The sequence below is a fragment of the Muscardinus avellanarius genome (assembly GCF_963383645.1).
Source record: "Muscardinus avellanarius genome assembly, chromosome: 12".
Taxonomy (NCBI): domain Eukaryota; kingdom Metazoa; phylum Chordata; class Mammalia; order Rodentia; family Gliridae; genus Muscardinus; species Muscardinus avellanarius.
This window is the reverse complement of record NC_137798.1, coordinates 24662093-24689849: the sequence shown is the minus strand read 5'-3', so window position 1 is coordinate 24689849 and position 27757 is coordinate 24662093. Positions and strand designations below refer to the sequence as shown.

Below are 27757 nucleotides of genomic sequence, written 5' to 3'. Positions count from 1 at the left end.
GGAGTTAAATACAAGCCTAGAGCTAAATTCTTCCCTATATTGTCAAGTTATTTTTGACAAGGTTTCCACGAACATTTGGTGGTGGAAATAATAATCTTTTAACTAAATATTGTTGAAAAATAATAATTACATGGAAAAGAATAAAATTGGACCTTTACCTAATCCCACATACAAGTATTAACTCAAAATAGATAAAAGACCTAAATATAAATCTTAAGACTATAAACTTTTAGGAGAAAATCTGGGTCATAAAACCTCACAACATTGAAATTGGCAGTGATTTCTTGGATATGATTTCAATGGCACAGGCAACAGAAGAATATACAAACTCCCTAAAAAATAAAAAAAATATTGTATATCCAAAGACAATGTAAACAGAGTTAAAAGTTACTAATAGAATTGGATAAAATATTTCCAAATGCTATATCTGAAGGTATATTAATATTCCAACTAGAAATCCTAAAAATTAACAACAATAAAGGCAAACAATACAACTTAGAGATAGGTAAAAGACTAACATAAATAATGAATCTCCACAGATAACCAATCTTAGTTGTCTGTTGGATGGAAACTCTTGTTTCTCTGGTTCTGGTGAGTGTTACCTATTTCTTCTTTGTAGTTAATCTCTTTGAGTATTTTCTCTAGCGCTGGTTTTGAAGACATAAATTCCTTCAGTTTCTGTTTGTCATGGAAGCTTCTTATTTCTCCATCTAATTTGATAGAAAGTTTTGCTGGATAGGAAATTTTTGGCTGGAAGTTGTTTTCTTTTAGAGTTTGGAATATGTTACTTTTCCAATCCTATTTTGTTTAAAATATATCTAAATTTTAAATAGGTATTATATCTCAGAATTAGTTGTAAAACTTTGTGTTATTGCAGGAGAAATGAATCTGTCATAAAATACACTTTTTTTGTGGAGTAACTGAAGAAGGCCCAGATTTTAGGACTCCCCACTTTAGGCCTAAGTACAATTACTCCCTTTTATTCTTCTTTCTTGTTTTAGAAAACTTCTGGCAATAAAACAGACAACATTTAGTGATGATGGATCCGATAATTGCCACACAGGACACCAGGAACACAATCACATCCAAGGAACAGTACTGGTACCAGGTTAGGTCATGAGCTGCAACCCGAAGGTGCTTGGCTCCTTTGTGTCTCATGACAAACTCGACCCAGAAGACTGCTCGGTCCAGGGGCTTCACTGGCTGATCATGATGAATTTTTGATAACCTCATGATGTTCTCTTTATATCTGAAGGAGAAACATAAAGCAACCAACATTTAAATCAAGTTAGTTTAACTTCCCAAGACTAAGAGTGGTTGTTGAAAAGTGTAAGCCCTCTACAACTTAGTGAGATCCTGTTTCAAAATAAAGAATAAAAAACAGGACTGGGGTGTAGCTCTGAGGTAGAATGCCCCTTGGTTAATCCCTAGTAACACACACACACACACACACACACACACACACACACACACAGAGTTAATGCCATAGGAGAGCTATTGTGTTGGCACAGGCTTGTGTCTCAGCTACTCAGGAGGATGAAGAAAGAGGATTGTGGGTTCTAGTCCAGCATGAGTAACTTAGTGAGGCTTGGTTTCAAAATAAAATAAAGAAGTTTGGGATGTAGCTCAGTGCTGGAACTCTTGTCTAGCATTTGCAAGGCTTTGGCTTCAATCCCAATAAAATGAAAAAAGCCTTAGAAATAGTGTGCTTTTGTTAAGATCATCTTATAAAGTTTAGCTTTTAAGCTGAAATATTTTGAGGGAAATATTTTCCAAATTCAAAATTGAAGGTTATAGAAAAAGTTAGTAAGCTATTCTAAGTGCTATAAGTGCAAGAGTTACTAATTTTTTTTTAATACTGGGATTTGAACACAGAGGCATTCTCCCTCTAAGATACATACCCAGAATTTAAGTTTTTGTTTTGAAATATGCTCATGATAGGCTGCTGAGATATTTTCTAAGTTTCTGAGACTGGTCTTGAAGCAGCCATCTCCCTCTCTGCTTCCCAAATACTAGGATTACAGCTATGTGCCACTCATATCTGGCCGAGGATGATTATCTTGATGTTTTCATATCATGAGAGTGAAATGCTTCCCTTCCAGGCACTCTAATCTGCTCTTCTCTTCTAATATCTATTGTGTGATTTCTCCTGAGCAACCACATCAGAACATGATAGCATCCTGCTCAAAAGTTTCTTTCTCAGCCGGGCGTGGAAGTGCATGCTTGTGTTCCTAGCATTTGGGAGGCTGAGACAGAAGAATCCAGGTTTGCAGCCAGCTTCAGTTACTTAGTGAGGCCCTCCACAAATTAGTGAGACCCTGTTTCCAAATAAAGAATAAAAACATAGGACTGGGGATGTAGCTTGAAAGTAGAATGTCCCTGGGTTCTAACCCCAGTACTGAAAAAAATTTTTTTTTCTCATCTTATTTACTTATTTTGATGTTTTTACATTGAGGAGTGAAGTCTGGGGCATTTTACATCCCTGCTACATCCCCAGCTTTTTATTATTTTTGGAAAACAGATTGGTATCTACTCCACATGAAATTCCTATGTGAGGCAATAATTCCACTCCATGGCCACACACAATGATAGGAAAACTTTCACACAAAACACACACAACCATGTTCATCAAAGTCAAAATTGGGAAAGCCCACATGTCCATGGTATAATAAGTAGGTAAATAAAATGTGGCATATTCATGCCAAAGAATATTGAGTTCTAAGTTAAAATCTAATATTAAAGGGTGTTACAACATAAACATATTTCAAAAATATTGTAAGTAAATGAACCCAGGCTACAGCTGTCTGACCACTGTATCTATAGTTCTATTTGTATAAAATGTGCAGAAGATGCTGAAAAAAGTGAGTAAAAGTAGATTGGGGGAGGGAGTGAAATTTCCTTATGTATAAAACGTACATTGCAAACATATCAAAGTCAATCACTAAGTTCAACATGAGAAGGAGGGAGGAGAAAGAGAATGGGGTGAGAATTGGAAAAGGGCTAAATGAGTGATGTATGCATTTATACCTCTACTATCTTGTGCTCCATATATTCACCAATTAAAAAAATAACTTTAAAAAGCAGATTACTAGGGACCCTGAGCTGGAAATGAGGAGAGATTTATTTGTAAGGATTATGAAGTTTCTTCTTGGGGTGATAAAATATGACAAATTACTTTTTGATAAGGTACTCCTGTGCCATCCTGACAAGTACTGAAATTATAGGCAGGTATAAATATGGCTGGCAAAATAAATATTTTAGCAAAGAGGAATCATCATAAGAAATCAATATAATCAATTTTTATAGAATATCAAGGGCACCAGAAACCAAAGTAAAAATAGACAAATGAGATTATATCAAATTGAGATGCTTCTGATCAGAAGAGCTAACTCTTCAGAGTAAATTGAAAACACGTAAAACTGGGAGAAAATATTTGCAAACTACTCATCTAAGAAAAGATGAATATTTACAATATACAAGAAACTATATGACACACAATAAATCAAATTACTGTTGAAAATGAGTAAATAATTTAGACATTTTTTCTAAGAACACATAGGAATGGGTAGTAAGTACATGACAAGATGCTCTACTCTTCAGCAATGAAATGTAAGTAAAGAAATCATGAAATCTTGAAATGATATCATATGCCTGTAATCTCAGTATTTGAGAGTCTCAGATAGGAAGATTGCAAGTTCAAGGCAAGCCTCAGAAACTTAGGAAGGCTTTGTTTGTTTCAAAATAAAAAAAATAAAAAGAGGTGAGGTATATCTTGGAAGTCTAATACTCCTGCGCTCAATCCTGAGTACTCCTACACCCTCAAATAACCCCCAAAATGTGAGAGATCATGTTATTTCAGTTAGAATGGGTATAACCAGAAAGACAAAAAATAACAAATGCTGGCAATATATCAAATAAAGGAGAATTCTTATAAAATTTGACAGGGCTGTAAATTATTACAGTCACTTTGTAAAAAAAAGAGAATACAGGTTCCTAAAACATCTTAAAATAGAACTACCATGGGATTCAGCTTTCTGACTGTTGGGTATATATCCAAAGGTAAAAAAAAATCAGTATGTCAGACAGATATCTTGCCAAGATATAGAATCTAACAAGGTGTCCATTGTTGAATATCATATAATACAATTGTGGTCAGTATGCAGCAATAACAGTGGGATATTATAGATCCATAAAAGAAATGATGTATTGTCATTTGCAGTAACCAAGATGGAAGTAGATACATTATTTTAAATCTTATCAATTAGGCACCAAAAGAAGAGTTCTACTCTACACTGTTGATCAACAGTGAAACACATTTATATGTGGAATCTAAGAAAGTTACTTTCATTGAAGTACAATATATAAAGTGGTTATTAACTACCAGAAAGTGGTTTAAAGACTCCCAAAAGAAAAAATTTAAATATCTAAGGAGGCAGAAAAGTTAATTATTCTGAAATTGACATCACATGTTTTATATATTACCAAATTAATCCAATTAATATATATACATCTAAAAAGAATTGTTTCAGAAATTGCATTGAAATGTTTTATCATATAATTTCACTTAATTATTTTCTTCTATGGATTTTTTAAATTTAAATTTTATTTATTTATTTATTTATTTATTTATTTTTTAATTAATTTTTTTATTGGTGCATTATATTCATACAACTTATTGGGGTAAAAAACTTGTGTGTACAAACATGTACTCATCGCTGATCTAACCCCTACCCAAATACCACCCCATTCCCTCCCCGTCCCTCCCTTCCTTGCTTGGCTTAGTGATTGACTTCGATATGTTTAAGTACATTGTGTGCTTTAGAGATTTTTCTCTTCCCCCTCCTTTCTCTTCCTTTAGGTTATCTTGTTTGCTCCTCTTTTCTCCCTAACTCTCACATATTGGGGAAAACATCTGATTTCTTTTTTTTTTTGTGCCTGACTAATCTCACTTAGCATAATGTCCTCCAGTTCCATCCATTTCCCTGAAAATGATGTAATTGAGTTTTTTTTGATGGCTGAGTAAAATTCCATTGTGTACATATCCCACAGTTTTGTAATCCATTCATCTGTTGATGGACATCTTGGCTGGTTCCATAGTTTGGCTATGGTGAATTGTGCAGCTATGAACATATATACACATGCATTAGTTTGGTAGTTTGGTTTCCTGTCTTTTGGGTAGATACCCAACAGTGGTATTGCTGGATCAAATGGTAGGTGTGTTCCCATTCTTCTGAGGATTCTCCATACTGTTTTCCAAAGTGTTTGCACTAATTTGCAATCCCACCAACAATGTCTTAGAGTTCCCACTTCTCCACATCCTCGCCAGCATCTGTTGTTGTTTGTGTTTTGAATGATTGCCATTCTAGTTGGAGTTAGGTGAAATCTCGGGGTAGTTTTGATTTGCATCTCTCTGATTGCCAGTGATGTTGAGCATTTTTTCATGCATTTATTGGCCATTTGAATTTCTTCTTTTGTGAAGTGTCTATTTAGTTCATTTGCCCATTTTGTTATTGGATGCTTTGTTTTCTTAGTGTTGAGTTTCTTGAGTTCTCTGTATATTCTAGATATTAGTCCTCTATCGGAGGGGTAGGTGGCAAAAATCTTCTCCCATTCTGTTGGCTCTCGATTGAGGTTCTTGATAGTTTCCTTTGCTGAACAGAAGCTCTTCAGTTTCATGCAATCCCATGTATTGATTCTCCTTTTAATTTGTTGTGCCTTTGGGGTCTTATTGAGGAAATGTTTGTCTGTGCCTATGTGTTGTAGTGTTGGACCTATGCCCTCTTCAAGGAGCTTCAAAGTCTCTGGTTTAATTTCCAAGTCTTTGATTCATCATGAGTTGACTTTTGTACAGGGTGAAACTGTGGGATTAACATCCAATTTTCTGCATATGGTTAACCAGTTTTGCCAACACCATTTGTTGAAGAGGCTATCTTTTTTCCAGTGTATGTTTTTGGCCCCTTTGTCAAAAATCAATTGGCTGAAAGTGTGTGGGCTTGTTTCTGGGTCTTCTATTCTGCTCCATTGGTCTATATATCTGTTCTTTTGCCAGTACCATGCTGTTTTTATTACAATGGCTTTGTAGTATAGTTTAAAGTCGGGTATTGTGATTCCTCCTGCGTGGTTTTTGTTACTGAGAACTACCTTGGCTATTCTGGGCTTTTTGTTATTCCAGATAAATTTAAGGACTGATTTTTCTATGTCTGTGAGGAATGATTTTGGTAGTTTAATGGGCATTGCATTAAATCTGTAGATCACTTTTGGGAGGATGGCCATTTTAATGATATTTATTCTGCCAATCCATGAACATGGAAGATCTTTCCATCTTCTAAGATCTTCATCGATTTCTTTTTTCAGTGTTTTATAATTTTCTTTGTAGAGATCTTTTACCTCCTTGGTCAAATTTATTCCTAGGTATTTTATTTTTTTGTGGGAGATCCTGAGTGGAAGTGTTTTCTGAATTTCTTTTTCAGTGGATTTATGGTTGGTGTACAGGAAAGCTTCTGATTTTTTAAGATTGATTTTGTATCCAGATACTTTGCTGAATTTGTTGATCAGTTCTATAAGCCTTTTGGTTGAGTTTGTTGGGTTTTCTAAATATAGTATCATGTCATCAGCAAATAGTGAAAGCTTAAGTTCTTCTTTTCCTATTGTACTCCTTTGATTTCCTTTTCTTGCCTTATTGCTCTGGCTAGAGTCTCTAGTACTATATTGAAGAGAAGAGGTGATAGTGGACATCCTTGTCTCGTTCCAGTTTTTAGGGGGAATTCTTGAAGTTTTTCCCCATTTAATATGATGCTGGCAGTGGGCTTGTTGTAGATTGCCTTAATAATGTTGAGATATGTTCTTTCTATTCCAATTCTCTGCAGTGTTTTTATCATAAATGGATGTTGAATTTTATCAAATGCTTTTTCAGCATCTATTGAGATGATCATGTGGTTTTTGTCTTTGATTCTGTTTATATGATGAATTACATGGATTGATTTTCGTATATTGAACCAGCCTTGCATCCCTGGGATGAACCCTACCTGGTCGTGATGAATGATTTTCTTGATGTGGTTTTGAATACGTGTTGCTAGTATTTTGTTTAATAGTTTTGCATCCAAGTTCATCGGAGATATAGGCCTGTAGTTTTCCTTCCTTGAACTGTCTTTATTCGGTTTGGGTATTAATGTGATGTTGGCTTCATAGAATGTATTTGGGAGAGTCCCGGTTTTTTCTATTTCCCGAAATAGTTTGAGTAGTATTGGGATTAGCTCTTCTGTAAAGGTTTTATAGAATTCACTTGAAAAACCATCTGGTCCTGGACTTTTCTTTGATGGTAAGCTCTTTATTGCTGTTTCAATCTCTTTGATTGTTATTGGTTGGTTTAAGTGTTCTATATCTTCTTGACTCAGTTTGGGAAGGTTGTATTTATCTAGGAAGTTGTCGATTTCCTCCAGATTTTCCATTTTGTTGGAGTATAGTTTTTCAAAGTAGTTTCTGATAATCCTCTGGATTTCTATACTGTCAGTAGTAATGTCTCCTTTTTCATCCCTTATCCTCATAATTTGGGTTGATTCTCTCTTTTTTTTAGTTAGGTTGGCCAGTGGTTTATCAATCTTTTTAATCTTTTCAAGAAACCAGCTTTTGGTTTTGTTGATTTTCTGTATTTTTTTTATTCTCTATTTCATTAATTTCTGCTCTAATTTTAATAATTTCCCATCTTCTGCTGGCTTTGGGGTTCAATTGTTCCTGCTTTTCAAGGGCTTTGAGGTGTGTCGTAAGGCTATTTATTTGAAGATTTTCTGTTTTTCTTATGTGAGCACTCAGTGCTATAAATTTTCCTCTTAATACTGCCTTCAAAGTGTCCCAGAGGTTTTGATATGTTGTTTTTTTATTTTCATTTGTTTCTGGAAATTTCTTGATTTCACCTCTTACATCTTTTATGACCCATTCTTCATTCAGAAGTGTGGTGTTCAGCCTCCACATGTTTATGTTGTTTCTTTGGGTCTTCTTATAGTTGATTTCTAGTTTCATTCCATTATGGTCTGAAATAACACAGGGAAGTATGTAACATTTTTTTAATTTGCTAGTGCTCATTTTGTGTCCCAGGATGTGATCTATTTTGGAGAAGGTTCCGTGAGCAGCTGAGAAAAATGTGAACGTTACTGTAGTTGGGTGAAATATTCTATATGTGTCCAACAGGTCCATTTGGTTAATGGTGTTCTTTAGTTCTGAGACATCTTTACTGACCCTTTGTCTGGAAGATCGGTCTAGTATTGTGAGAGGTGTGTTGAAGTCTCCCAGTATTATTGTGTTGGGATTTATGTGTGACTTCATGTCACAAAGAGTTTGATTTATGAAAGTAGCTGCCCCTATGTTTGGGGCATAGATGTTGATTATTGTTATTTCCTCTTGCTGGACTATTCCTTTTACGAGTAAAATGTGACCTTCTTTGTCTCTTCTAATAAGTTTGTGTTTGAAGTCTAACTTGTCTGATATCATAGTTGCTACTCCTGCTTGTCTTCGAGTACCATTAGCATGGATTACCTTGCTCCAGCCCTTTACCTTGAGTTTGTTCCTATCTTTACTTGTAAGGTGTGTTTCTTGTAAGCAGCAGATGGATGGATTCTGGCTTTTAATCCATTTTGCCACTTTATGTCTTTTTATTGGGGAGTTGAGGCCATTTACATTCAGTGTGATTATACAGAGATAATTTTTAATTCCCAACATGTTAAGATCTTATTTCTGTTTGAGATACTGTTTATTCTTCTTTGCTTAGTTGTCTGCTGGATGGGAATTCTTGTTTCTTTGGTTCTGGCTTGTATTACCCATTTCCTCTTTGCAGTTAATCTCCTTGAGTACTTTCTCTAGCGCTGGTTTTGAAGACATAAATTCCTTCAGTTGCTGTTTGTCATGGAAGCTTCTTATTTCCCCATCTAATTTGATGGATAGTTTTGCTAGGTAGGAAATTTTTGGCTGGAAGTTGTTTTCTTTCAGAGTTTGGAATATGTTACTCCATGCCCTTCTGGCTTTCATAACTTGGTTTGGGAAGTCTGGAGTGATTCTAATTGGTTTGCCTCTGTATGTCACGTGGCCTTTTGTTTTTGTTGCCTTTAAGATTCTCTCCTTGGCTTCCACATTAGTCATTTTGACTATTACGTGGCGTGGGGATCCTCTTCTTTGATCCTGTCTAAAGGGAGTTCTATAAGTTTCCTGGACCTGTGTATCGACCTCTTGCTCTATGTTTGGAAAATTTTCTGCTATTACTTCCTTGAAGAGATTGTTGATCCCTTTGGTTTCACCTTCTTTTCCCTCCTCTATTCCAATTATTCTTAGGTTAGCTCTCTTGAAATGGGCCCATATTTCTTCAATGTCAGATTCCTGCTGTCGGGTTTTTTTTCTAAATTAGAAACTATGCGTTCATTTTTGGAATGGTCATCTTCAAGAAGCGAGATTCTATTCTCCATGTGGTCTAATCTGTTGTTTATACTTTGAATTGAAGCCTTCACTTCATTAATTGCATCCTTTATCTCTTTTTGACTCTCTCTAAATTCTTTTCAAAAGTCCTCTATTATTTCTAGAGTTATTTTCCTAATTTGATCTTCTAGAGATCTTTGGATTTCTGTGTTATCAGATTCTGATGTTGTGGGGTTGTGGGCATTCACTGCTCCATTGTTATTTCTCTTTCCCATGATTTTGGAAGTTTGTGCCTTCTCTGGGTTCTTCCCTGAGTCACTACGAGTTCACTTAAGATGTTCTGGATCTCGAGTCTGTGGTATCTCAGTCACCACTACTCCTTTACTGAGTTGTATCACAAAGTCTCAGACCCAGGGAGTCAATTGAGGCTGCTTAGACCATGGGAGGTGCCAAGTTGGGTGTTCTCTAGCGGGGAGTTGTGACTATGGTATGATATCTCTGCCACTGCCACTCCCCCACTGGGCTGCACTGCTAAAATCTCCGACCCAGGGAGACTATCTGCGCAAGTCCCTGGGAGTACAGTACTGGGATTTCTCCCCTTGGGGCCGCAATTTGACTCACGTTTGTTGAGTGCGCTGATGGAGCTGTAGTGAACTCGGTGGATTCGCTGCTGCCGTCACTGGCAATATGACACCACTGCCACGCCCTCGGCCGTGATGTGGCCTATTTTTTCTCTGGTTTTGAGCTCCGCTGAGTCCCTGCCAGGTGTGCTGTGCCCGGCCCTTGGGAGATTTAGACGCTCCTTGCACCGGAGAAACTGCTGACTGCCGCCCGGCTGTTCAGCAGTGGCTTACCTTGGCTCGCTGTCCACCCCTCCTCTCAGGCGTCTGGTGGCTGGTTGTGTGGGTTGGTCTAGGGCCGTCTGGTGAATTCGCTGCTGCCGCCAGCAGTAAGACACTGCTTCTGCATCCTAGGCTGCGAGGCCAGAGTACCTCCTCTCTGGATTTGAGCTCTGTTTTGAGTCTCCCTCCTCTCTGGAGCCTGGTGCTGCTAGGGGAGATGTAAGCCGCGCCACTCCGGCCGCTCTGCGCTGTGGCTCAGGCTGCTCCGCACCACGGGTCTGGCCGCTCCGGCCTCTCTGGCTGCTCTGCACCACGGATCCGGCTGCTCCGCACCGCGGGTCTGGCCACTCCAGCCACTCCGGCGGTTCCGCGAAGAGGCTCTGGCTGCTCCAGCTGTTCTGGCCGCTTCTCTCCGGCTGCTCTGGCTGCTCCTTTCTGGCTGGTCTGGCTGCTTCACTCGGCTGCTCCGGCTGCCCCGCTTCACGCCGCGGCTCTGACTTCTCTGCGCTGCGGCTCTGGCCGCTCCGGCTCCTCCGGCTGCTCCGCGCCGCGGCGGGCGCGGCCCTTCGGGCTGGTTTTTTTCTGGTGTCTTGTTTTTCCAGGCCTTTTTCTCTGTCCCTTGTATTTACCATTTTTATTTCTTTGCTGGTGGTGTTTTCTGGCTCTGAAAGGCACTGGTTTTGTGGTAATAGAGTTCGATTGTTAGCGGGACTTGTAAGTGCCGCTTTCCTTGGTCGCCATCTTACCGGAAGTCATTTATTTATATTTTGGTGGTACTGGGGTTCCTAGAAGCCCTTCTACCTCTGGGCTACACTCCCCGACCTTTTTTTTTTTTTTTTTTTTGGAAACAGGGTCTCTTAAGCCAGCGAGGCTGACTATGAACCTGCACGATCCTCCTGTCTCTGCCTCTCAAGCGCGAGGGTTACAAGCGTGCGCCACCACGCCCAGCTCTTCTATGGATTTTTTATATGAGTAAAATGACTTTTTGTACATATCTCTATAATAATTTTGTGTCTGTGTGTGTGTGTGTGTGTGTGTGTGTGTGTGTGTGTGTTACTGGGGATTGAACCTAGGACATTTTAATTCTGAGCAACACTCCCAGATATATTTTATTTTTTTTCTTGCTACATTCCTGAGGCTATCCTCAAACCTGTAATCCTCCTGTCTCATTTTTCCAAGGACTAGTATTGCAAGTGTGAGCCACTGCTAAAAAGTTTTTTATTTTTTATCAGAATATTTTAGTCTGAGGATGTAGCTCATTGGTAAGGCACTTGCCTAATGTGCATGGAGCCCTCGATTCAATCCCAAAACTGCAAAAAAAAAAAAGAAAAAAGAAAAAAAAGATAGGATTGCAAGTGTGAGCCATTACTCATACTAAAAAGATTTTTTTTAAAGTGAGAATGTTTTATGAATAACTAGTATCTAAATAAATATATAGGATTTATTTTTATTGTTGAAATAACTATTTGAGAGTAAAAACACATTTCTAGCCAGGCGTGGTGGCACATGCTTCTAATCCCAGCATTCGGGAGGCTGAGACAGGAGGATTCAGGTTCACGGCCAGCCTCAGCTTCTTAGTGAGGCCCTTTGCAACTCAGTGAGATCCTGTTTCAAAATAAAGAATAAAAAAACAGGGCTGGGGATGCAGCTCAGAGGTAGAATGACCCTGAATTCCATCTCCAGTACCATAAAAAATTCTGAGTAATTAAATTATTTTAATTTATCAAAATTAGATTAAAATGGGAGAAAGTCTGTTCTAACTGACAAGAGATGATAAGTGTAAGTACTACCCAGATGAAAGAATTGTCATACTCACGAAGGGTCATTAATAACTGTCTTCAATGCATTGAGCAAATCAGTACTTGACATTGTCATAAAATTCAATCTAACAGCTGCTCCCTTGGCCTTCATGCGAGCTATATTATCAGGTTGATCTGCAAACAAAGGGATGCCCACGAGGGGGACCCCATGGTAGATTGCTTCATAGATGCTATTGGTGCCACCATGAGTTACAAAAACCTTGGTTTTTGGGTGACCTAGCATTGGAAGAAACAAAGAAAAATTACTTATTAAAAGTCAGAAACAAAATAACCAAAGCACAATATATGCCATTGAAGATAAAAAATTTTTAGATAAAAGGATCATTTTAGCCATGAAACTTCATCACAATTGCTTTCAAATCTGTTTCTGAAGTGCCTAAATCCACCTCTGAGGCAAGAGAATTCAAAATGGAAGAGATGTATGTAAGCTGAGACGTGAAAAGAGAAAACTAGTTTGCCATGTGGACATACAGAAAAGGCACACCTAGACAGAAGAAACAGCATGTGCCAACTTAAAAGGAGAAATACCTAAACATATTTTGTTAAAGAAAATAGTGACAATCCTCAGTCAGCTATGTAGGGTGCTAAGGCAACGGGGAGTGGGATGTTTGTGGTGCTGGAATCAAAGGTAGGACAGGCTACACTTCACTATAAAATGAAGGACCATTTCATGGCTATGACTGAATTTTTTGCTATGAAAAATTCAAGTCATTTTTGAAAAAGAATTTTGGGGGGGAGTGGACATTTCAAATACCCTGAGTTAGATTGAAAGATAGGTGTAAAGTTGTAAATATAGAAGACACAATCCAGTAAGTGATTGAAACTTCTCTGGGAGAGGTAATGACAGCTGAAATAAAGATATTTTTATTCTGACCATAAATAATGCTACTCTGTATAATAAAATGTCAACAATTGTTCTTTAACAGGATCCCAGGACTAGAAAAAATAAAAGGCTGGGCTTGGTGCTGCACACTAGTAATACTAGTACTTGAGGAGGCTGAAACAGGAGGATCCTAGATTCAAAGCTAGCCTCAGCAACGTACTGAAGGTCTCATCAACCTAGTGAGATCCTGTTTTCAAATAAAAGAAATAAATTTGGGCTGGGGGAATATTGTGTCTAGGTTCAAACCCAGTATGATAAATGATAAAATAAATTATATTTTTGGGTTTTTCATAATATATTTTCATAAATATATCTCCTATTGCATTAATTTCTAATTGGCTTTTATTCAATGTTTTCCAGATTTGTTCTCCAGAGCCTTACCAAGAAGATCATTCTGGGGAATCCACTTGTATAGCTGAGTGTTGGGTCCTAAGGTATCTGGCTTCTTGTCATCCAATCTCCATATGACCTGTTTCAGTAGAGCAAACTTATTACCTGAGTGGTTTCAATTTATAGTGTATTCTAATTCTAAACAGACTCAGATTAATAACTAGAGAATAATCTGTGAAGTGAGATTAGTCTTTCTGAGAAAGTGAAAGATCATATTGTTTTCTCTAATATGTGGAAGCTAGTGAGAAATTGGGAAATAGAAATGACTTCAGATAATTGAGGAGTGAAACTAGTAGAAGAGAGGAAGAAGTTGTGAGGAGAGAGAGGAAAGGAAATACTTGATAAAAGGAACAGTCCAAACAATGCTAGGTACATACGGAGGTTGTCAATTCCAATTCCCAAACTATGCAGAGGAATGTGGAGGGAGCGATGTGGTATTAGGGAGACGGGTGCTCTCGAGCGCTGTGTGCATGTATGCTCTATCACTCTGAATCTTATAATGATGTGTAATTACAATGCAACAATAAAAAGACCTTAAAATCACATACTTTTCCATCTATCACATGACAAATAGCATCATGAGGAGAAGAGATGATAAAGAACGAACACTACTAAATTGTGTCTTAGGTAGATGACAGTTCTATTTATTTTCATATTTAATCAAAGTATAGCATGCATTTTTAACATTTTATAAATAGTAGCTTAGACTAAATATTTTATCAACATCAAATACGAATAGGAAATTAACAGTCTTACAATTCTAGAACAACAATTTGTAAAAAAAAATTACTAATGACCTGCCTATTTATTTACATTTTATACTAGTTCTCATTTGCTGAATTTAGTATTCCGCTGGACATGGTGGTGCACGCTTGTAATCCCAGCATTAGGGAGGCTGAGACAGAATTGTGGTATTTGGCCAGCCTCAGCTACTTAGTGAGGCCTTTGCAACTATGACTTCCTGTTTCAAAATAAAGAATAATAAAAAATAGGGGTGAGGGTGTAGCTTGGAGGTAGAATGCCCCTGGATTCCATCCCCTGTACTGCAAAGAAAAAAAAAGATTTTTAAAGTGATATGTGGGAATGTTAATTTTAAGAGTTTGTCCATTGTGGGGCCACATTTTATATTACAGTAGCTTGAACTTAGGGGCAGGATCCATTTCTAGGACTCAGGATTGTTGACCCTGCCCTTGTTACTCCAAACAGTGCCATGAACAGCATTGTGAAAAAGCCCCTTTCCACTTTTTGTGGAGACATTGAGACTCAGCTTATATATGACAATGTGTGCTATGACTCAGACTTTGTAATATTTGTTTATTGTTATGTTGGTGCAGCTCCTGGTTACTATTTACCTCTAATCTGATTACATGTGTAGTGTATACAATGTCCTCAGAAAACCTACAAGAAAAAGGGGCAAAAGACAGGAGTTTCATTATTTCTGTGTATTTTCCTGCAACACCATTATAATACCAACTTCACACTACATCTGTTAAATATAGATATTTCTGAGCAAAAATAAAAGAAATGTTATGTAGTAATTTTGCATCTAGTATGCATATTCTTATTTTAAAAGTGGTTTCTGAGGTTAATTAGAGTGATCACAACCTTTAAGTTTTCACGGAGAAAATTTCTGTAATCAGTCCCTTTATAGTGTTTAACAGACTTTTAAGTATTATTCTATCACAAAGTCATTCTATCTGACCTTTTGTGGAATCTGTGCAAGAGCTGATGCAATAACATTGGCCCTTTCTTCTGACATATTCGCAACCATTGATCCTAGAGAAAACACCACCACACCATTTCCTCCAGAGCTCTGGACAAAATCTTCCATTTCCTGTGAAGAAAAAAATATACTACATTACAAGAGATCAAGAGCAGAGTGAGACTATTGTAATTACTACCACCACCTAAGGAGAGAAGATTAATAGCATTAGGAATTAGTGGAGTGCTATTTTAAAAATTAATTTAAACTGGGCATGTTGGCATATTCCTGGAAACCTAGTACTTGAGAGGAAGAGAAAGAAGGATTGCAGGTTTGTGGTCAGTCTCAGCAACTTTGTGAGACCCTATTTTAAAATGAAAACTAAGCTGGGCAGGGCATGATGGCACATGCTTGTTATCCCAGTACAAATAACAAGCTGAGACAGGAAGATCATAGGTTTGAGGACAGCCTCAGGTACCTAGTGAGGTCCTCTGCAACTTTGTGAGACATTGTTTAGAAATAAAGAATAAAAAATAGGACTGGGTGTGTAGCTTAGAGGTAGAATGCCCCTGGGTCCATCCCCAGTACCATATAAATAAATAAATACATACAAAAATTAAAAAAATTTAAACAGGAATGGGGTGTATCTTGGTGGTGGAATGTCCCTAGGATCCTCAATATTATAAATGAATAAATGATTTAAATATTGAACAAATAAAACTGAAAATATACATAATATAAACTATTATAACTACTTCTAAGTATATAGTTGAGTAGTATTAGAAACATACATATTAATATTTTTATGCCAATAATATCCAGAATATTTTTCATACTTACTTGAAATCTGTGCAAATTAAGCAAACTATGTTTGTTTCTCCCTACACTGCTCCATTGGTTACCATACTTCTAACTTTCCTTTGCTGTAAATGTCTCTAGTCTGGTACTTCATGTCAATGGATAAATAGAGTATTCTGGTGTTTTTTTGTTTTGTTTTGTTTTGGGTTTTTTTGGTGTGTGTGTGTGTGTGTGTGTGTGTGGTCCTGGGATAGAACCCAGGGGCTTTCTACCTTCAGGCAACACCCCAGACCTATTTTCTATTTTATTTGGAAACAGGGTCTCTCTAAGTTGCTGAGAGCTTCACTCAGTAGCTGAGGCTGGCTTTGAACTTGTGCGATCCACCTGTCTTAGCCTCCCAAGTACTGGGATTACAAGAGTGTGCCACCACGCCCGGCTGAGTATTCTGTTTTCTGAATTGCTCATTTTACTTATTGCGATGTCATGAAGGTTCTTAAATATTGTAGTATATGAAAAAAATTATCAAACTTCATTATTAAACTCAAATTGGATCATCATAAGAAGATTTAGAAAACCTGAAAGAAAATAAAATTTACCCATATCCTCCATGCAACAATAGGTCTGATTTACATTTAAGAGGCAGGGATTTATCACATTGGATCAAGCCTATATTTGGGTTTTGATTCCAAATAACATACTGGCAGAAGCATGTGTATTTTAAGACTATACTCATTGTTTTTTATTTATATATGTTATTTATATTGTACATATGTGCATGACATATAATTATAGCCTTGATACTTTATTTTATTTTTATTTTATTTTTGTGTTACTTTTATGAAACCAGGGGCATTCTACCTCCAAGTTACATTTGCAGCCCTATTTTTTTATTCTTTGTTTGTAAACAGGGTCTCACTGAGTTGCAGAGGGCCTCACTAAGTAGCTGAGGCTGTCTGTGAACCGTGATCCTCCTGTTTTATCCTCCCAGATGCTGGGATTACAAGTGTGCACCACCATGCCTTGCTAACAGCCTTGTTTTTTAAAACAAATTTTTGATATGACTGACAGTATAGTTAAGTGTTTATTAATAAAATGGTTTTAATAGCATCATACTGACAGTCTACATTTTAAATGATTTCTCCATGTCACATATATAAACTGCTTTCAGAGATTTTTATTAATAACTCTTAACTATTGATTATGTACATTTGATTTTTTCTGTTAATTTACATAAGCTTATTGAGAAGCAAAAGGCAAGAGGCACATTTTTCTAACTTTTCTATTATAATTTGATATCTGAGTTTTTCATAATACTTGTACACATTTATATGGTTATAGGGTAATATTTTGAAACAGATACATGATGTGTAATGATCAAATCAAGGTAATTAGCATATACATCACCTGAAAAAATTGTTTTTTGGTTGGATTATTTCAAATCTCTTTATTCTAGAAATGTTAAAATGTACAATAAAATTAAAAAGTTGTGGGGACTTCCGGGAAGATGGTGACCGAGAAAAGCGGGGCTTAAAAGCCCCGCTAACAACCAATCTCCATTACCACAAAATCAGCGCCTTTCATAGCCAGAAAACACCATCACCATAGAAACAAAAAAATCACCAGGCTCCAGAGAGAAAGCGGACTGAGAACAGAGCTCAGAGCCACAGAGGAGATACACCGGCCTCATGCCTGAGGACGCGGCAGCAGCGCCATACTGCCGGCAGCAGCGGCGAGTTCACCGGACAGCTACAGCAAGCCGAGGTGAGCCACTGCGGAACAGCCAGGAGGGATTTTTCAGCACAGGGAGCATCTAAAGCTCCCAGTGGCTGAGCTCAACACACGCTGCAGGGACTCAGAGTGGAACTCAAAACCAAGAAGAAATACGCCAGCCTCATGGCCGAGGGCGTAACAGCGGCGCCATATTGCCACCAGCGGCGGCAGCAGCGATTTAACTGAGTCCAGTACAGCTACATCTGCAAACTCAAGAACAGTGAGTCAAATTGTGGGCCCCAGAGGAGAAATCCCAGTACATGTAGCATGTACTGGAGGGAAGGAGGGATGGGGAGAGAATGGGGTGGGGATTGGGTGGGGCTGACTGGGTGATGTGTGCATGTATGTCTACAAAAGTTTGTATCCCACTATGATGTATGAATACAGTGCACCAATAAAAAAAAAGTTGTGTATTTTTAAGTTGTCAATAAATTTTGTCTAACAATGTTTCACCATTGTAAGTTTATCAATATTATCATGAATTTAGTAGTTAGTTGAATGCAAATCCTTTGCAGAAGGAAAACTTCATGTAATTAGTGTTAAGAAAAAATATTTGTCAAGCACTGACTTGATTTTGAAACTTGTTACTGCAGTCACTACTTTGAGCATTCCTAATCATCATGTTAAAGGTGTCCCACATCTTTCTTTTTGTATTGCTTTCATACATCCTCTTTGATCTCTTTCATTAACAGTCATTTCTCTTTACTAAGGATGTACAAATCTTTTAAAAACAGGATTGGACTACCCAGAATTTTTATTACCCTTTTATGTGTTTTTAAAAGTGGGAGTGCCATAAACAGCTTCAACAATGGGTTGTACAACATTTTTACACTTCAAAGAGGATTAGACATTACATTGTTCCCAATAAGAGGGTAGAAAAATCAGAACTCTTAAAATATCACTTAATAGTGAAGTAAAAATGCTTCATCTCTATTTGTAGCATAAAAGCATGGTATATGTTAAGATGACATCAGATTATTTGTTTAAGATGACATCATATTATTTGTTTTGCATAAACAATATCCTACATAATTATATTATTTTGTAATCATAATTAAGAGCAGGCTTCAAAGATAAGTTGTAATATTAAGTACTATCTAAGTATGCAAAATTTCTGCTGTTTACTGTATGCACAGCATACAGTTTTCTTTATGCTCTATTAGGCAGATGTGGTATAGAGACCCACATTTCTAAAGGAGATTTCCTGAAGCCTTGTTGTATGTAGGATATACTTGTGGTCTTTTTTTTCTTCATTATTTTTTCTTATACATTTAATGATTACTTTTAGTGCTTTTATTGGTGCATTATAGTCTCAAATTTTGATGTAAATCATGTTGACAATAACATACATGTACCTTGTCCTTGGTATTACTCCCTATCTTGCACATATTAAAGAAAATATATTGCCCTTCACTCTCTGATTTTCTAAACTCACGTGATATATTGTTCTAGGGTTCTTCCATTTTATTCCAAATGACATAATTTTATTTTTCTTTATTGATGAGTAGAACTCCATTATGTATATTTCCCATAGTTTTTCAATCCATTCATCAGTTGATGGATACCCAGGGTGGTTCAATAATTTGGCTATTGTGAATTGTGCTGCTATGACCATGGGTATGCATATATTACTGTAGTTCTCTGTTTTAAAACCCTTTGGAAAGATACCTAGTAGTGGTATGTCCAGATCATATGATAGATATATTCCCAGGTTTTAAAGAATCTCCACACTGATCTCAATAGTGACTGAACTAGTTTGTAATTCCACCAACAGTGTAAAAGAGCTCCTATTTCCCCACAGCCTCATCAACATTATTATTTGACTTCTTTATGATTATCATTTTGATTGGGGTTAGATGGAATCTCAGTGTGGTTTTGATTTGAATCTCTCTGATTGCTCATGATGTTGAGTATTTTTTCATGTATCTGCTGGCCATTTGAAGCTTTTCTTTTGTGAAATATCATTCAATCCAGTTGTCCATTTCTTATTTGAGTTATTTGTTTTGCTAGTGTATTGTTTTGTATATTCTAGATATTAGACCTCAGTCAGAGGGATAGCTGGTAAAGATCTCCCATTATGTAGGCTTTCTCTTTAGATTTTTTTTTGTTCCCATTCTTCTTTTTATTTATTTATTTATTTATTTATTTATTTATTTTTATTGGTGCACTGTATTCATACATCATAGTAGGATACATACTTTTGTAGACATACATGCACACTTTTCCCAGTCAGCCCCCACCCAATCCCCACCCCATTATCTCCCTATCTCTCCCTCCCATGCTTGGCTTAGTAGTTGACATCTAGTATTATGGCAATTTATCTAAAATTAAAAATGATAATCTCACATAACAGTTTCATTTGTCTGATACCAAGCTTTTGATGACTTAAAGATAACATTTCAATATTTCTTTTTGCTTTCTTTCTTACCAGAGAATATTTTTTTTATTTTTTAGGTGAAACTATCATATATTTATATATTTATTTTTCAGAAAAAAATCTATTCTAATATGGAATATAGACTCTAGGTACCCAAAACTATCTTGAAAAAGAACAAAGCTAGAAGATATATATTTTCTGATTTCAAACCATATAAAGCTACAATAATTGAAACAGTGTAGTACTGTTCTAAAGGCAGATATATAAACCACTGGAGTTAAATAAAAGCCTAGAGCTAAATTCTTCCCTATATTGTCAAGTTATTTTTGACAAGGTTTCCACGAACATTTGGTGGTGGAAATAATAATCTTTTAACTATATATTGTTGAAAAATAATAATTACATGGAAAATAATAAAATTGGACCCTTATCTAATCCCATACACAAATATTAACTCAAAATAGATAAAAGACCTAAATATAAATCTTAAGACTATAAACTTTTAAGAGAAAATCTGGGTCATTAAACCTCACAACATTGAAATTGGCAGTGATTTCTTGGTTATGATTTCGATGGCACAGGCAACAGAGGAGTATACAAACTCCCTAAAAAATAAAAAAAAATATTGTATATCCAAAGACAATGTAAACAGAGTTAACAGTTACTAATAGAATGGGATAAAATATTTCCAAATGCTATATCTGAAGGTATATTAATATGCCAACTAGAAATCCTAGAAATTAACAACAATAAAGGCAAACAATACCCTTTAGAGATAGGTAAAAGACTAACATAAATAATGAATCTCCACAGATAACCAATCTTAGTTGTCTGTTGGATGGAAAATCTTGTTTCTCAAGTTCTGGAGTGTGTTACCTATTTCTTCTTTGTAGTTAATCTCTTTGAGTATTTTCTCTAGTGCTGGTTTTGAAGACATAAATTCCTTCAGTTTCTGTTTGTCATGGAAGCTTCTTATTTCTCCATCTAATTTGATAGAAAGTTTTGCTGGGTAGAAAATTTTTGGCTGGAAGTTGTTTTCTTTCAGTTTGGAATATGTTACTCCAAGCCCTTCTGGCTCTCATGACTTGGTTTGGGAATTCTGGAGTGATTCTAATTGGTTTGCCTCTGAATGTCACTTGGCCCTTTGTTTTTGTTGCCTTTAAGATTTCTCTGCTTGGCTTCCACATTGGTCATTTTGACAATTATGTGGCGTGGGGATCCTCTTCTCCGATCCTGTCTAAAGGGAGTTCTATAAGTTTCCTGGACCTGTGTATCGACCTCTTGCTCTATGTCTGGAAAATTTTCTGCTATTACTTCCTTGAAGAGATTGTTGATCCCTTTGGTTTCACTTTCTTTTCCCTCCTCTATTCCAATTATTCTTAGGTTAGCTCTCTTAAAATGGGCCCATATTTCTTCAATATCAGATTCCTGCTGCCGGATATTTTTTTCTAGATTAGAAAGTATGATTTCATTTTTGGATTGCTCATCTTCTAAGAGCGAGATTCTGTTCTCCATGTGGTCTAATCGGTTGTTTGTGCTTTGAATTGAGGCCTTTACTTCATTAATTGCATCCTTTATCTCTTTTTGGTTCTCTCTGAGTTCTTTTCGAAGCACCTCTATTATTTCTACAGTTATTTTTCTGATTTGATCTTCTAGAAATCTCTGATTTTCAGTTTTATCGGGTTCTGATGTTGTGGGGTTGTGGGCATTTATTGCTCCAGTATTATTCCTCTTTCCCATGATTTCGGATGTTTGTGCCTTCTCTGGGTTCTTCCCTTGGGTCACTATGACTTCACTTAAGGTGTTCTGGATCTCGAGTCAGTAGTATCTCAGACCCCACTACTCCTTTACTGGTTTGTATCACAGAGTCTCCGACCCAGAGAGTTGATAGAGGCTGCTTTAGACTGTGGGGGGTGCCAGGTTGCAAGTTCTCCTATGGTGTGATATCTCTGCCATCGCCCCTCCCCCACTGGGTCAAGTCCCAGGGAGTACAGTACTGGGATTTCTCCTCTGTGGCCCACAATTTGACTCACTGTTCTTGAGGTCGCAGATGTAGCTGTACTGGCCTAGCTGAATTCGGTGCTGCTGCCGCCGGTGGCAATATGGCGCCGCTGCTACGCCCTCGGCTGTGGGGCTGTGTTTTTCTTCTTGGTTTTGATTTCCACTCTGAATCCCTGCAGCGTGTGCTGAGCTCGGCCACTGGGAGCTTTAGATGCTCTCTGCGCGGAGAAATCCCGCCTGGCTGTTCCATAGTGGCTCACCTCGGCTTGCTGTAGCCATCCTGTGAATTCGCTGGTGCCGCCGGCAGTATGGCGCTGCTGCCGCGTCTGCCGTGTCCTCGGGCGTGAGGCCGGTTATGTCCTCTGTGGCTCTGTTCTCAGTCCGCTTTCTCTCTGGAGCCTGGTGATTTTTTGTTTCACTGGTGATGGTGTTTTCTGGCTATGAAAGGCGCTGATTTTGTGGTAATGGAGATTGGTTATTAGTGGAGCTCTTAGGCCCCGCTTTTCTCGGTCGCCATCTTCCCAGAAGTCTCTCTTTAGATTCTTTATGGTTTCTTTTGATGAGGAGAAATTTTTAGTTTGATGCTATTCCTCTTAGTAATTCTTGTTTTAATTTTCTTAGCATTTGGGGTCGTGTTGAGAAAGTTTCTACCTGTGCCAATATGTTGGGCTGTTGAACCTATACCCACATATAACAGCTTCATGGACTTTGGTCTAACTTCCAGGTCTTTGATCCATCTTGAGTTGAATTTTGTGCAGGGCAAGAGGTAAGATTTAGCTCCATTTTTCTACAAATGGGTAGCCACTTTTTCTGGCATCATTTATTGACTAGGCTATCTTTTCTCCAGCATATGTATTTGTCCCCTTTGTCAAATATCAATTGACTCTAAATGTGTGGATTAGTTTCAGTGTCTTCTGTTCGGTTCCATTGGTCTGCATGCCTATCTTTGTGCCAGTATCTCAGCATTGTAATTTTAAGTCAGGAAACTGATGCCTCCTGTATGGTTTTTATTGCTGAGAATTTATTTGGCCATCTCAGTCTTTTGTTTCTCCATATGAAGTTTATGTTCAATTATTCTTGTTCCATGAAGAATGACATTGGTATTTTGTTAGGGATTGCTTTGATTCACAGTGTTTTCCTGGAGGTCTGTGGAAGCCTCAGTGTTGGCAGCCAATAGCTTCTTTCATTTTGTTGTTGTTGAATTTTTTTTTTTTTACTACTTTTCTTCTTTTGTCTAGAAGCAGTCTTCCCAGTGGTTGAGTTGCAGATCTCATTGTGTTAGAATTCTGCTATCTCACTCTAAGTCACTATCTTGACTTCTCATTTTATTACTTTTAAAAAATTCAACTTAACATAAATTGGCAGACTAGATTTGAATCTGAATTGTACTTGATACATTATATAATAAATTTATATTACTAAAAAGCTAGTTGGAATATGGTCTACACAAACCAAGGGTGTATCCACAATGGAAGTGACCATCAGGGAGTAACTGTTTCCTTCCAATTCTGTCAATGGTTCATGCTCTGTAGGAATTTATAAATTCATACTTAACAAAGATAAAAAGCCCAAGTGGAACTGTTTTTCCAAGAATGCTTTGTTGTGCTTCAAATTTCATAGTTTTTCTTCCTTGCCTTAGATCTTACTTAGTAACATTTATAACTTTCAAATGACCTAAATTGATGAACTGAAGTAAACACACACTATTTTTGGTCAGTCAGTTATTACAAACTTAGTTCATTAGTACTCCATTAGAAGCAACGTGGTTTAATAGTTTTTTGGTTAACATTTTTTAACAGTGAAATAACTTGTTATTATTTTTGTTTTCATGTATATTTACCTATAGCCCAAATAAGAATGTTGAGTCTTAGCCGGGTGTGGTGGTGCATGCTTGTAATCCCTGCGCTTGGGAGGGGGAGACAGGAGGATAGTGCAGGTTCGAAGTCAGCCACGCTGGTTTAAGAGACCCTCTTTCCAAATAAAAAACAATGTATAAAGTGGGTCTGGGAGCATATCTTGGAGGTAGAAGGGTTTCCAGGAACTCTAGTACCACCAAAAAAGAGAAAAGAAAAGAAAAGAAAAGAAAAGAAAAGAAAAGAAAAGAAAAGAAAAGAAGAAAAGGAAAAGAATGTTGAGTCAGGTACCTTTTAAGAAATGCCATAGAAAATTATAGATTCTCCTCACACTGAATTTAAATCTTTCAAAGTTTCTTTAGGCGTATATTAACTGTGATTGATACTATCTACAATCCTAGTCACTTTCTGTACACTTCAAAACAATCATCCTAAATTTCTACTTCTCTGATTTAACACATTAATTGCCAAAATATAGCTTCCTAATTATAGAATCGAGCAGGTAAGATTTAGGTATCTTTATAAATGTGGTTTATCTGCTTTCTGATGTATTTCCTCTTTCTACTAAGTTGAGCTGGATTTTAAGTTCTTTAAAATCTTAAAAATAGCTAATTTTAAATGCATTAAGAATATTAAAATTAAAATAAATTACATTAAAATACTTTAGAAAAGAATTTGTATTGATCTGTTGCTTTATAAAAAGAGCAAACAAATATCTTGAAGATGTATTTTACAATGGGTAAACTCTTTGGCTCTGGGTTGTAAAAGAGAATATTAAGTTAATTGAAGAGTAGAGTTTTTCTACCCTATATCTATTGTATCCAAACATGATTTTCTCAACCCATCAACTGACAATTTAAATGCTAGAAAAAAAAGACTAAGAAAAATGTTGTGTATCATTACCATGCTTCTTTTGAAAATAATGACATAGTAGTTGACATGGTTATACATATATCCTAGTACAAGAGTATGATAAAGTAGAACTGTACTGACTGGTTGGATGGTCAAGCATTCTTTACCATATCATGTTGGGCTACTAGATATAATGGCTTTACCCATAAATGAAACATCAGAATGCATTATGTTGTAGTGATATTCCAACCTAGTGAATGGTATGCTTAAATGTTTTCCACTGAGCATGGATAGACCTCTTTATAAAGGTGGTTGATGCATTTTTCAGTTTTTCAAAAGCCACTTTATTTAGGGCTTATCCACAAATTGTATTCATCTTAATACAGCTTTTGTTTTCAAAATATTTACTAACTACCACATGCCAAATGTCTCATAAATAACTGTTAATTTAAAACTTTCTGAGTTTTTACAAGTGTTAAAATGAATTAACATATTAATGTAATTTGTTCAAAAAATCTATACAATTAAGGCTTTTGTATATAAATCCTAAGTGAGAAAGACTTACTTGTAAAAATCTATATGGTACAGTTTCATCTGGATTTTAAGATTAGGTTTCAGTGTGTCATTGTATTTTATTCTTTTGACTTAATGAAATATATAATAAATAGGAGTAGTGATGTATGGGATCACAAATGTTCTTTAGTGTTTTATGTCTTCAAGTCCTATAGTTAGGAAGCTTGTGGTCTTTTCTAATTACAACATATTAAAAAACAATTTCTATTACTTGTTTATAGTTTTGAAAAGTAGAACATAAGCCATTTGAAGAGAAACCACTTTGTTTCTCTTCAAATATATGGTATATGCTAGTCACTAAACACTATTCTTTTGTAAATGACTGATATTTTCTTATGAAAACTTTTATTTAACTGACTCTATTATCAAAAGTCCCCCCAATTTCTCTTTTCTCCTGAACAGAAATTAAATTCACATACTTGTGATGTAGATATGTAAGAATTTCTTAGACAGATCTTTTACCCCACTTTCTGTAACTCTCTTAATGTGAGTCAGACATTCTGAATTAAATATAGAGAATAATTTTTGCTGAAAATCTCAGGTAAACAGAATGAAATAATGGAACAAATTTACCTTAGGTAGAGGTTTGGCAGGTTTGCAGTGAAGTCCTCCAACAAAATCAAAATTTGGTAAGGTTGGGCGAGGAAATTCCAAATCCCAGTAGGTTCGAATGAGCCATATATCTGCTTTCCCTATCATCTCTTTTAGTGTAGTGGGTCGTCCTGAAAGGGAAAATAATAATAAAGTTATGGAACATAAGAAAATTGTCATATGACTATGAATATATCAGGTAATTTTTTGGAAAAAATTTTAATATGGGAACTTAACATGGTTAAAAGTGTCTGTGGTTAGATAAAGCTGATATATATGTGTATATTTATAGGCTTATATATAAATAGTATTAATATTAATACTATATACATTGATAATATTTATGTGAAAATATATAAAAGACACAATGTGAGAGGTTAATTAAAATCACAAAACATTTTACTTTTTAAACAAGAAAACTAATCCAATATGGAGAAACAATCAGTTTTCTAAAATCTTCATAGGAACTTGTTCTTGAAATGTCTGTGTAAGTCCTCATTCAATATTTGTATATTTATTAATAACACTGGTGACATTTAAAGTTATGGTATGTAAAGATAAATTAAAAGAGTAAAGTGCATATGTAGGTTAGATGAATCCTCAGTGATTTGACCTTTTTGGTATGTCCTGTAAAGTGATGCCCAAAGATTACACATGGAACAAAATAAGCTTTGTCAAAGTGTTTTGAGTTTGACATATAATTTCATCATTATAAATAAATAGTGATTTCTCTGATTTTATGTTTTTTCAAGGTCAACTTCAAGGACACATCTGACTTTAGGTTTTATATTATCAGCTAAAAAGAGGACTTACCTAAAACCTCACTGTAAAAATTACTCCACTTTTTCTCATTAAATATTTGGAACCAAAAATCAAAATAAAGCATGCACATCATATTTGTTATCCGCTCCATGAATGTCATTTGATCACTTAATTCTGAGAGAATAACAGGAACATAGGAAGGAGGGAATGAAAGTCCTCCACTCTTCTTTTCATATTTGTATCCAGGAAAGAAGCGGAGAGTGTACACCAATGGTGTGTGCAATAGTTCAGCCAGCAGCTCACTACAGGCACCCACTGTATCTGCAAGAATGATATCGAACTTTGATTCTTGTAGTTTTGTCATAAGTTTCTTATTCAGAACCATGTCTTTACAGAGCATCTCAAAGTAATCAGAATATTCTATTGAAAGTTTTTGCATCTGTTGAAAAGATGTCCAAATGGAACCTGTTGATACAGCATCTATCATTTTTCTGACAAATTCCATAAAAAAATTCTCTAATTTATTTCTGGATATTGATGTAGAATAAATCTCAAATTTAATAGCAGATAGTTTGTCGGCATAATAGAACATAGAAGCTGAAGATTTCAGAACAGTCACTTCATGGCCTCTCTGGACTAATTCATCCAGTATTGTCTTCATATTGATCCAATGGCTGTACTCCATCGGCCACACCAGCACCTTTTCACAGCTGCTGGAACCAAAGTAAAAACTCAGCTGTAGAAGCAGAATCCCCACGATCATTTTTGGAGACATCCTATTAAAATGCAATCTTCCCTTCAAAAGATGTATTCCCAGATTTTCTGTATCCCAGAGAAGTACACAAGTAGTTAAAATATAACTTGTACTTTTCAAAGTACATACATAAACTTTCAAAGCATCTACATGTCACATGAAAAATGCCAAATAGCTGATCTCATCATTACATGGCAATGTACAATGAATCTTATTAATATTAGTGTTTTCTTACAGTTAAATGTTGACAATTTTCATGTTTACATCACATATGTTAGATGAGATATTATAGAAAAAAATTGGGGGGGAGTTCTGGGGATGAAACCTAGGGGCATTCTATCTCCAAGCTCTACCCCCAGCCCTATATTTTTTATAAAAATTTTGAAACAA

The 27757-nt window shown here is 36.3% G+C and overlaps 1 protein-coding gene across 1 annotated transcript; it reads right to left on the bottom strand.

Annotated features, from left to right (window-relative positions):
• Window positions 1–969: 969 nt before the first annotated feature.
• LOC308271377 (UDP-glucuronosyltransferase 2B31-like) lies at window positions 970–27388 on the bottom strand (the record flags this gene model as incomplete). The annotated part of the gene is made up of 6 exons (XM_080707674.1): window positions 970–1249; window positions 12058–12277; window positions 13326–13413; window positions 15037–15168; window positions 25834–25982; window positions 26665–27388. The coding sequence occupies 6 exons, from the start codon at window positions 27386–27388 to the stop codon at window positions 970–972; spliced, it is 1593 nt and encodes a 530-aa protein (XP_080563800.1).
• Between the last annotated feature and the right edge of the window lie 369 nt (window positions 27389–27757).